Source organism: Alligator sinensis, unplaced genomic scaffold (genome assembly GCF_000455745.1).
Source record: "Alligator sinensis unplaced genomic scaffold, ASM45574v1 scaffold227_1, whole genome shotgun sequence".
In the NCBI taxonomy this organism is placed as follows: domain Eukaryota; kingdom Metazoa; phylum Chordata; order Crocodylia; family Alligatoridae; genus Alligator; species Alligator sinensis.
The window spans coordinates 3,274,430-3,287,005 of record NW_005841966.1 but is presented as its reverse complement, the minus strand read 5'-3'; the positions used below and the strand labels follow the sequence as shown (position 1 = coordinate 3,287,005).

The 12,576-nt window shown below is 40.1% G+C and overlaps 1 protein-coding gene across 1 annotated transcript in view; it reads right to left on the bottom strand.

Annotated features, from left to right (window-relative positions):
• The window catches only part of SLC12A2 (solute carrier family 12 member 2), a gene marked incomplete at its 5' end in the record, with an annotated part of 100,429 nt that overhangs the window by 23,399 nt on the left and 64,454 nt on the right, over positions 1–12,576 (bottom strand). The window contains 5 exons of the mRNA XM_025200394.1: positions 2,682–2,781; positions 6,192–6,347; positions 7,708–7,809; positions 8,952–9,075; positions 11,054–11,161. Coding sequence (XP_025056179.1) covers positions 2,682–2,781; positions 6,192–6,347; positions 7,708–7,809; positions 8,952–9,075; positions 11,054–11,161 — 590 coding nt within the window. The remainder of the gene's footprint in view (positions 1–2,681; positions 2,782–6,191; positions 6,348–7,707; positions 7,810–8,951; positions 9,076–11,053; positions 11,162–12,576) is intronic.

Genomic DNA, 12,576 nt, shown 5'->3' with positions numbered 1-12,576 from the left:
GCTCTTGCGGCACCATCCCAAACTCCGCCCCAGCTGTGCAGTCCCTGCCCTAGCCCCACTCCCTCCCTCACCATGGGGGCCTTGATCTGCACCCCCACGCCTTAAAAAAAAAAAAAAAGAAAAAGAAAAAAAATATAAAAGGGGTATATGACCTGAAACTGAGGCAGAAGGGATACAACTTGTTAAAAAAGGTTGAAAACCCCTGTGCTATTGGCCTATTTTGCAAGAAAAGAACACACAGTTGGCTCATAGCTTATGATCCAATGCAACCCCCAGGTCATTTTCTATAGTGCTGCAGTCTGGCTAGTCCTTCCCCAGTCTGCATTTGGGAAAGAATAATTGCATGTCCAAATGAAAGACTTTGCACTTGTCCTTGCTGAATTTTATCTGATTGATTCTGGATCATTTCTACAATTTATCCAATTAAATTTAGGATTCCAGCCCTACCCTCCAGAGTGTCTGCAACTCCACCCAGCTCAGTACCATCCATAAATTCAATCCCATCCTCAAAATCATTTAAAATGTTTAACAATAGCAGCCCCAGGACAACCTCTGGATAATCCCACTGGACACCTTCTCCCAGCTAGATACCAAGCCACTGATAACTTGTTGAACAGATACATAGCCAGGTGGATCATATGTCACAGTACTTATATCTAGCCTGCAACTCTCAAGCTAACTAATGAGAATGTTGTAGGAGACCGTGTCAAGTCTTGTTTAAGTTTAAAATAAACAAGCAAAAAACCCCAAATAAAATCACATCCACTATGCATACCACATGCTACTCCCCTTATGTAAAGCACCAGTCACTCAGTCATAAAATTATCCAAGCTGGTCACACATGACATGCTCTTGAGGAATCCATGCTGGCTGTTCCTAATCACCTTATTATTCTCCTGGTGCTTAGAAATAGACTCATAGATGTAGGGTCAGAAGGGACCTTGTAGATCTTCTAGTATGACCCCCTGCCCTGGGCAGGAGAGAAAACTGGGCTCAAATGACCCCAGGTAAGCATCGAGCCTCCTCTTAAAGACCCCCAGGATAGGAGCCATCACCACTTCCCTTGGAAGTTGGTTCCAGATCCTATCCACCCCAACTGTGAAGTAACACCTCCTGATGTCTAGTCTGAACCTACTCTCTACCAACTTATGGTCATTATTCCTTGTTACTCTGGGAAGTGCTCGGGGGAACAAGGTCTCTCCCAAATAGTGCTGGTCCCCCCTAGTAAGTTTATAGACGGCCACCCAGGTCCCCCCTCAGCCTCCTCTTGCGAAGGCTGAACAGGTTAAGGTCCCATAGCCTCTCCTCGTAGGGTCTGCCCTGCTGTCCCCGGATCATGCAAGTGGCCCTCCTTTGGACCCTCTCTATGCTGTCCACATCCCTCCTGAAGTGCGGCGCCCAGAACTGGACAGCTGCGGCCTGACCAGTGTCGCATAGAGGGGGAGGATCACCTCCTTGGCCCTGCTTGTCCTGCATCCACAGATGCATCACAAGGTATGGTTAGCCCTACTGACTGTGTTCTCACATTGTCAGCCCATTCTCATTTTGAGAAAGGAGTTCCCCAGCCTACAGGTATGCTGCTGGTTCCTACTGCACAAGTGCAGCACCTGGAATTGTCAGTATTGAATCCCATCCTATTTTCATTTGCCCACCCCTGTAACATGTCCAGGTCCTGCTGTAATCTGTCCTTCCCTTCTAGCGTGCCCACCTCACCTCAAATCTTGGTGTCATCTGTGAATTTAAACAGGCTGCTCTTCACCTCATCGTCCAAGTCGCTAATAAAGAAATTGAACAGTGCGGGCCCAAAGACCGAGCCCTGGGGGACTCCACTGCCCACTTCCCTCCAGGTCAAAAATGACCCGTCCACCACCACTCTGAGTATGACTCCTTGATGACCTATTCCTTCTTTTTTGGTATTGAGGTCAGACTGACTGATCTGTAATTCCCTGGATCTACGTTCTTCCTGTTATTAAAAGATAAGACTTCACCCAATTGGCTGAGGTAATTTCATCTCCATCTCATCCAGCCCTGCCAGCTTGAAAACATTCAGCTTCTCTAAGTAATCTCCAACCTGTTCTTCCTCTACTCTAGACTACTACTCTTCTTTTCTTGCTGCCAACAGCACTTGTCATCTAGTAGCAAACCTTATTTGTGACGAATGAATTAATAAAGGCATTAAATACTTCAGCTTTCTCTGCACCAGTTACTAGATTGCCACCTACATTCACTAACAAACCCGTAGTTTTCTTCATCTTCCTCTTATGTGTGTCAAACATGTAAAATCTTTTTTACTTCTAGAATCCTTTGTAGAAGCCTTTTACATCCCTTGTTAGTTGCATTTCAAATTCAGCCTTAGCCTTCCCAATTTCCTCCCAAGATGCAAATGCAATATTATTATTCTTTTCCCCTAGTAATACAGTCACGTTTCCACTTTTTGTTAGAATTCCTTTTTGAGTTTCAACTTACCATAGATTTTCAGTCAATTAACAGCAATGCCCCTTCTGCAACTGCAAATCCTCAAAGACTGCGTTGTTGCTGCGGTTTTTAGCAAGAATGGATTTAGCGACCGCAAATCTAGGCAGTTTTAAGGAGATACTGGTGAAGCACCAGAACTCCACCCACAGTGCACAGCTTAGAAGAAGTCATTTGTAATAATCTCTGACATAACCATCTTCTCTTACCTGAAGTTCTTCACGTGGTCTTCGACACCTGAAAGACGAATAGAATGCTGCAGTGCATTCAGGTAAGTCAGGGCTTGTGTAGAGGATCCCCAGTTCACGTCTGTAGGCAGATTTGTTTTAAGACATTAAATTTTTAAAAATGCCAAGGTATTTTGACAATTGTTTGCCTCCCAAATTAAAAACTATTTTGGGGTCATATAGTTCTAATACTAATTAAGAACTACATCAGATTATGCAAGATAAAATATAATTATGCTACTTCCCCACTAAAAGCAGGCTAACAAACTCAACTTTCAATTTGGAAACATTCCTCTATAAATGGCATGTTAGTAACCAAAATAAGTTTTCTGGATCCAAGCCGTTTGCTATTAAATATTTTTGGTATTTCAAAGAATGGTACAAGCTTTGAATTAGACAAAAGTTAAACAAATCCTTGTAGAAATAAAAGTTTTCTACCTACACTAGACATCAAGAAACAAAATTTAGACCTATAAAACTAATTCCATAAAAGTTAACCAGAAAACTTTATAAGTCAAGAGTAAGAATAGCCAAATGAAAAGCCATCCTTTTAGACTGTCACTCAGAAACCAGGTGATAAGAACTTTTTCTCATATCTTCTCTAGGTGGAATAAGAAAGTAGTGGGGATAGGGTGAAAAGCTAATGAAAATACACACTTTCCTCCCAAAGGGCTTGGGCTTCTTGTTCCTCCATGTAGAAATCACAGGAGCAGACTTTAGTAGTGATGGTAGCTCATGAAAAGCTTAAGACCCTGGGACAAGTTGAACTAAAAGTGTATTCCACTCTTTGAAGGAATCTGATCTTTCCTGTCTGCTTTCCTAGAAGTGGCAGGAATTGAGGCTGAAGTCTGCTAAAGTGCCACTGACCTGCCCTAGAAAATCCTCCTCACAGGTACAGATGAGCAGCCTTGCAAGACTGAAGACAACATCAACATATGCAAATTGGCCAGACTGTTGCTAACACAACCACCCTAAAGTATCTCCATTTCCTTATTAAGATCTAAGAGAGACCTTGAAGCCACTAACTGTGGAGGGTACTGAAGTGTAACTGCATCCCTAAAGATAAAAGGCCAGGCCAGCAGAAGCCTCATCGAATCTAACATTCAAATAAGATTTTCCTCCTCAGAGCAAGAATCCTGATTTAGAGCAAAATGTTAATAGTGTGCATCTTAAATGAAACCAATGGCCAGACACTGAATGATAATGAGAACAGAACAAGCCTGCTGCTCATTCAGTGCCACGCTATACAACGAACGAGGCAAAGATACTATGGGGGAAAGAAAACAATCGGATAACATGATCCCATATTGATCAAGATGCCTATGCATAATGGAGCTGGAAGAGGCTGTACAGGCATTTAAAGGCCAGAATACCAGAATTAGAGTGCATGACCAACCAATACCCACCACACTTATTCAGTTCTTTTCTTCCCTGCTTCTCCACTTTGCACATAATACTTCCATTTAAAACGTTTTCTGAAGGGGTCAGGTTTACACTGTAAATTAAAATTCCTGTCTCTACTCACTAAAAATCAATCCAACATAAGCAGTATGCACTCTCCTAAAGTTTCCAAGCATACCATGTGGTGGTAAACGGTTATATTTTAGTTTTCATGCTTATTTTAGATGAGATAACTTTATTTCTCTTCACGCAATGCAGATCAACAGCCAAATAAGCCAAGTTACAAGTCTGTAGATGCAACCATTTTGTAATTAAGAGAACTAAGGAAAAACAAACTGATGCAGGTTTTCTTCACTAGATTTCTAACTCTGTTCAGGTCTCAGATGTACAAAACACAATGCCAGGACTGTATGGCACAGTTTCACTGTTTAGATTTCAATTTAAATATAATGCCTGTTACATTATGGTATTCCCATTTATAATTTCCCATTCTTTTCTACAGTACCCCATCAGAAAAGGTGACAGTTCAGCTTGGATTCAGGTTCTAACATATTAAATACGTAAAAAACACAAAAAACCTTTTATATGTTAGTATGCTATTTTCTTAGCTCTTTTAATCGTCAGATGATTTTTTTTTTTTAGGTTTTGTATAATTCTCTCCTTTTTTTTAAAAAAATCTTTTATACTGTACTCTTTTAATGGGTAGTTTTGACGCCAAAAAAACCCAAAAAAACAAACTATAAAAGTTACGTATAGGAAAAGAACTGTATAACAACTATTGACTGTGAACGTTGAAATTTTATTATCCAAGCAATTCATGAACTTTCTGCCCACCAATATTCTACATTTCCCTGATTTAAAAAAAAAAAAAAAGTAATATTTTGATTCAGTTGTGTGGGCAATAAAAGCTAAGATGGAAAGTCCAAGATTTGAGGGTTGATTGTTCCATTTTGCAATCTCAGATTATTATCATTCAGAGCTGTACAGAACACACACATACCATGCCTAATCAATAAAAGAGACTTTTAACCAGGTCACATTACTTTTTCATCGCCTCTAAAAAAGAAGTTGGTGCCTCAGGTCAAGTGTCACTATGCCAAAACACCTCTTAAATGGACTTGTGGGGAAGCTACTTCTCACCATCTTTCACTGGATTATTTCAGATCAGACTGAATAAATTAGTTTGAGCATCCCTTGCTAACTTCTGATTACACATGCGCACACAGAATGGATATAGTACAGGCAGAAGGTAGGGTAGTCTGTTTCCTATGAAGGCTGTTGCTATAAAACTCCTTGAACCTGTTAATTTAAAGGCAAAGGTCCCAACCACAAGTGACAAGGGAAGCCTCTGTCTGGCATGTGACAGATCAGAGGGGATAAGCAGCAAATAGTGCAGGAAAACTAGAGCAGGAGAGGAAGCAGAAAGCAGAGGAGACTGAACAGGGAGCAGGAAGCAGAGCTGGCAGGGGAAGGGGATCAGAGTGGAACCTAGGGAGGAGATGAAGCTAATTTGTGGAATGACTGCTGAAAAGGTTGGTCCCCACTGCTGTAAGGTATCATCCTGCCTTGCCTTCTGCCTGACTTCAGACTAAACACAGTTAACTACTTCTCTCTATATAGATACTTAACAGCACCTATATGTGCACCAGATGCCTGCTCTGATGCATGTTTAATGAAGTCTGCTGGAACATGCTAATTAGCATGCTCCAGCAGCCTCGGTATCACATGCATTCAGTGTCCCCGTGCTTCAAAATGGCAGTCGGGACACATTAACTAGAGTTCATTGAACAAGCCTTAGTTAAAGCACCCCCACCACCATTTTGAAGCATGGGACACTAAACATGTGAGATACTGTGGGTGCTCTAATTAGAATGGCTCCCAAGAGCTGCTCTAATTAAAGTGCTCCCCCTCCCCCCCCAACCCTGTAGCATGTGTAAGGATACCCTAAGACACCATTTGTTACATCATTAAAACCAGAGATTCCTCTGTAACTAAAGGTATGGTTTCATTTAGATAGTTAAACTATAAGAAGATTAAAGTAATCCTAGGATTCCTAAAGTGTATTTTTTAGGAAAAAAGTTTTACACTCACCTGGTTTCTTGTAAGTGACATAAATGTAGAGTCCAAGGACTATGACATATGTTAACAGTGCTGCCCACCAATTAATGACAAACATTACTATGCAGCACAGAATTGCCCCAATTAGAGAAATCCACATGTTGTAATACTTAAAAGCAGGACGCCAACCTATTAAAAATGAAAACAAAAAGAAAAGGATTTAGCTATTACTAATAATGGAACAAACTGGTCAGACAATCTCTCTAAGCCCTCTGGTTCTTAGTGAATCCAAGACAAATTCAACAGTACACAGTAACAGATTACAGATTCCGGCACATTTATAATAAAAAGTCTGCCAATGATTTCTCACAATGTAAAGAAAGCTGCGCACGTTAGAAACAGACAAGAATAGAGGTCTTGATATAACAAAGACTATTTGTCACATTTTAAACTTGTTTAATCCTAGTTAAGAGGGAAAACAAGTTTATATATTACTTTATTTTTGATTTGCAGTTTACCCTTTAGAAGATGGTACAGTATGAACCACAACATAAATGTTCCATATTACCAAAGGGTCTTTCGTTCCCCATCATTGTTTCAGGAATACCGGCTAATATAATTTTAACTTTTTTGTTTATTTGGGTGATCAACAACTCCACAGCATTCAAAGATGGAGAAAGACAAATGCCATATAGTCAGGTACATCCATGAATGTGGCACCTGTACTCTTCCCTTGCCGCCCCAACCCAGAATACGAAAAGACTAGAACTCAGACAGCATACACAACAACGCAGCTAATGTACACCATATTCAAAGGGCTTCTTATATGTATGTATAATTTAGAAAAGTAATATTTTAACAGTAAGAGGATTTAGCTACACAAAGAATCAACATATGGGAAATTTCCACTGCTGGGATACGCAAGCAATAACAAAGATACATTCACAAAGTTTGCAAACACAAAATGAACCCTATGTTAAATGCTCCTATAAAAACATGAAGCATACTAAGGTGAGTTTGAGGGTTTGCAGCAGTTTCACTTTAAAAAAAAATATCCAAGGTTACAACATTCCCAATGATGGTGAACTCTGTTCTATTACTAAAACACTTTTTTTCTAAGCTTATGACAAAAAAGATAGTCATAACAGACTTGCGTCTACTTCCTGAGGCTGGGGAAATCATTAACTCTTAAAGACGGATGAAAAACACAAGGAAGTGTAAGGAACTTAATATCACCTAAAAATCATCTGTAAATTGTCTTTTCATCCAAATTGCCTAAACCAAACACAGAATAGATTTACTTCCTAGAAGCAAAGCCAGCTAATCCCAGTCATTGGGGGGGGGGGGGGGCAGGATTTGTAAAGTAAATCCTGATCAATTCTGTTTGAGATAAAGTACCACTACTTCCATAAGCACCTTTCTACACAATTGAGTGTAATTTTCCCCTCCTAATTTTCCCATTCATGATACAGAATTGGTCAGCACCACTTAACTTAAATTGAGTATTTCTGCACATAAAAGTAGCTTAAAATTTTTGTATGGCTCCTACCTGGAGATTTTGCAAGTGAAGCATGGAACACAGAGAAATTAATTAAGGCATATGAAGCCAAGAAGAAGTTGGAGATGATTGGAGCGATGACATTCAGTTCAGCTAAAAAAAAACAAAACAAAACAAAACAAAAAACACATACACAAAAGCAAGTGGTTATTAGCCTCACTGTCAAAATATTTAAAAGACTGCAGGACCAAAAGTTTGCTACAAAAGTCTATTTCTCAAGTAGAAAATGCTACAACAGGATTCAGATATTTATGACCATTCTATTATAAACTCTTAACTGCAGGGTTTTTTTGTTTTGTGTTAAACAGAAAGGCAATTCCTTCAATGTACATTACAAGTATTTTTGCTATACAGGGTCACTCACTGCAAGTTTTTTTGGTTTTTGTTTTTAGGAAAAAGTTCCAGCCTACTTAACTTACACTCATGACTAACAAAACTGTTTGAAACTCAATGTATCGCTACACTATTTGTCAATTCAGAGTGTTTATAAACAGGCTTTGTGAAAAAACCCGTTCACACTAAATTCTTAATACTCTGCAATTATGCAAGATCAGGAAATGGATATATGCTGAACTGCTTAGGGTAAATAGAGAATCAAGTACTGGGGTTGGGAGCTATAAAGCAAGTGAAGTCTCACTCCCCCAGGCAAAGAGGGAAGGCACTTCCTACAGTTAATGGAAGATCTGGAACAAAGCTACTAACTGCTAATGCCAGTAATGCCCTTTTGCCAGTAGTGGCAAATTTCCTTTTTTGCAATAGATGAGGTTATAAAATAATCTTGGCATATTTAAATAGGTGTGTAATTTTGAGAACCAGTTTTTGGTGTCATTAAAATCTGTAGGAAAAAAAAATAATGGCTGCAACGTCTGCGCTGTACAGAATTGAGATGACCGGTAGCTTTGCCCTTTCTCCTTCCCAAGACGAAAGAAGGTTAGAGTTTGGGAGATTTAAAGGATTAAAAAAGGAAATTTGGATTTAATAAAGTTATAGTAATTTATTTTGTGGTACTGTCTTGATCATGAACAAATCAAGTAACTTCCAAACATGCAGGTGGACAATCCTCTAACCCACCTACTGAACAGTTTTAAAAAAGACAACCAAACAACTATAACTTCTAATCTAAAAATCACTACCCAAGACCTTGAAGACCCTCCTCATCAAAGCATGGGAAACAGTATAGAAGGTTCATAACAAATATATTAATTATAACTACAAATTTAAAATTAAAAACTAACCAATTAATATGAATCCAAGAGCTATTAAGAATGTTAACATATATCCTCTTAATGGTTCATTGTTCTTCCCATAACCTTTAGCAAACATTAGGAAACCAGGGTAGATATTGTCCTTGCATAAAGCCTGGAAAAAAAAAAAAATACAAAGTTTGTATCTAATCCAGGTTTTGCACAAGACGCACCAATGCATTTCAGAGACAATGTTATCTAAGAGAGTATGGAGTTTGAATCAGGGACATATTAGTTCTATTCACAACATTGTGCCTTTGCTTCACTGTCTGATCTTGAGGAAAGTAAAAAATGAGCAACGGGAAAGTGTCATCAATAAAAATGAGTGGATTTGCTCTTTTTAACATGTGTTATTGATATCATTACGATGAAAAGAATAATTCTTGACATCCACTATGGAAAAAAAATACATCTCTCCAATTCAACACAGTGCATTTACTTAAAATTTTTACCAGCTCCATTTCCTGTCTGGTTTCTCTGCTTTTAAATACACACACACACACACACACACACTATACACACACACCCCCCAACTAATAGCTTCCAAACATTCTAAAGACTAAGGTTTTCTTCCCAGAAGAGATGCAACAAGCAGAGTCAAGTCACGCTAACCTGCAAAACAATATTCCCTTACTTCTGCCTACAGGAACCACCTCCAGGCAAAATGCATTTACCTTGTCTTTAAATCTAAAGCTCTAAGCAGATCTATGCTCCCCAAGACAACAACAAACAGTAGCAGTTTGTTCAAGATTTCATTGCAGTAACTCTAGTTCAGTGATGGCCAACCTTTTTGGCAGGCATGCCACAAGTTAAGCCCCGACCCTCCAAGTACCACTCCATTCCCCAGAGGTTTACCCAATAAAGGAGGGGGCTCAATTCTCCAGCTGCATAGAGTGGAGAGGAGTCAGGAATCTGAGAAAGGTTAACCCTTCTCTGTTCCCACAACAGTATAATTTTATAGGATAAACAAAGATCCAAAGACCTGAACTCAGTGGTGGTTGCAGGGCCAGGGAAGGGTCCCTGGCACCTCACCTGACCTCTCACAGCAGCACCCTGCTACCACTCTGCTCCACATGGCCAGAGACTGAGCCCCTCTGCCTCTACTCCCACAGTTCACTTTATTGAAAAACTAGGGCTTGCAGGCCATAGCAGCTGAAATGCCACCTGTAGCATGCATGCACCAGGTTGGCCACCCCTGCACTGTCTGGTCTCTTGGCAACAGATGTTCCACTGTAAGGCAACTGTAATACAGTCACCACTCAAATACCGACACCTGGCACCAATATCCAGACAAAAGGGCATGTGGCAGGAGCAGTGGAAGGAGCCACAAGTATAATTCTCCCTTCCCAACACTCAGGAGACAAGAGAGAAGCAGTTTTTCAGTGGCTGGAGAGGGCTGCCTTGAGGGTCCAACCCTTCCCCCAACCATGCAGTGTTGCAACTTTAAGTGCACCACAAAAACAAATTAAAAAGGCACTGTTAAAAAAAAAAAAAAAAAAAAAAAAACCTGGCTGAATCGCTGGCCATATTTACACAATGTAAATATTTGTGTTTATATTCCATGGATGTAAACATCTGTGGAAATGATGCCCTCACTTCAAGCATACCATACTGCCTCCTAAACAGGAAGCAGCATAGCCAGGTCCATAGAGGTGGATAAGTTAGCATTGCAAAGGGACAGTACCAGTTACCCCACCAGGATGTTGTACAGACAGGACCATTCTGCTTCAGGGTTAGGAAACAACCCACACAGAGCAGCAGATTCCTTGAAGGCTCTGCTACCAAATACAGTAAGTTTACATAGAGCCCTGGCTTCTGCACACAGAACCGTCCAAGCTCAGAATCTCAACCCTGGGGAGAGCAAAAACAAAATGGATATTTGGAACGTAGCATCTTCTCAATGCGCATTGTAACAGTAGGGGCTACCATCTGTTCCAAGTAGAATAGTTAAATATCAACACTTTGACCTCAAGTGGTATCAATCAAAACGGCCAATATACAAAAACTCCCCATTCTCTAAAAGTTGAGTTTAAAATCAGATCAAATAAAACTGTTTTTCTTTGAAAGAAAGTGATTATGGCATGGCTGCTTACCTGGAAAATCTTAGGTGCACTCACTAAGGAGGCCAGTGCAGATGAAAGGGTGGCTGAGAAAATGCCTGCAGAAATCAGTGGTGCAAATCCCGATACCATGCTCATTACCTGAAAGCAGGAAAGAAACTGTTATAGGCATCTAAGAGCACTAGGCAGACTACCTGAGAACAAAAAAACAAAAAAAAAAAAAAAAAAAAAACTGTACAGAAAAGAGAAAAGTGCTACACAGACCACAAATTAGAGACCACAAAAACAGTTAGGAACTGCAAATGCAAAATGGTGTTAATGGATTTTTGCTTCTTTATCTCTACAATGTTTAGACTTACACACCACATACTGTTTCTCAGGCAAAGTATGTAGGCCAGTAGGTTGGTTTCCTCTTACCACTAAGAGTCAGTTAAAAGTTATGTGTACACTGATATTTATACCAATTTTGGTGACATCCCCCACCAGCCTCAGCCATGCAAGTCATTCCTCCATTCCCTCTGTAACAACTTGTAAGCTAAAAAGCCACTTAACACAAGGCTTCTTATTCCTCAGGTACCACACTAAGATATAGCTCAGACTACTTTGCAGCATATGATCATCACTTCCAAACTACTTTTGGTTGCCACAATACTTTTCTTCCCTGTGGAAGGGGAAAGAAAGTTTCTACTTATGGAGAGTGGGGAAAAGGAGGGTTGGAGTCTGAAAGGGCTGAAAGAGAGCAAGAGGGTATTATGGAAGTCCATGTGCAGTAGACACTCTCACATGAGCTGCCAACATTAAAGTTACAAAACACTGTAAAAATAAAGGGGGGAAATGGACTAGGAAGTGACCACCTGCAGCATCCACCTGAATGCTAGAAGTCTAGCAAAGATTGCATTTCTGGAAAGGATGAATATTACCATGGTTGTAGCACAGGTGTTCACAGTATACACAGTCAGCCACTTTTGACTCAAGAACAACTTTAACAGTGACCCTAACTATGAACATAGGCCTTAAGGGTGCTGTCTGTAGCCACTGAACAAAGTAAGGATTGTCAGTCAGTCATTCTAATGCAGCAATTACAGATCAGTAAGCATTTGTGATAGTTGTGATAGAACATGGGAAAAACAAGGCAGAATACAGCAAGCTTTATAGTTCCATTCATCAAAAACAAAGATGCACAGACACCCCACACGCACAGTCAGTCAGTCACAGGAACACTTCCTTCCAATAAATCATTGTACATCTCAACTCATGAATGACTTATACTTTTTCTAACTTATTTAAGGCCTCCACCACTGAGATTTACAATTATTGCATTTTGCACAAGAAAGGGAAGGATGGGGATGAAAGGGTTTATTTTTCTTACCCTAATCTAATAATTACTGGGTGTGTCTTCACATGCAATTAATTTGAAGCAGTAAACTCCAGCGGATTTTCTGCTTTAAAGGAGAACAGCATGGGAAATGGTGGGTTCCCCCTTGCAGGCTGGCAGGGGCTGGAGGAGTGGGACACAGGGGGTGCCACATGCACATGACCAGCAATACAGCCAGGCA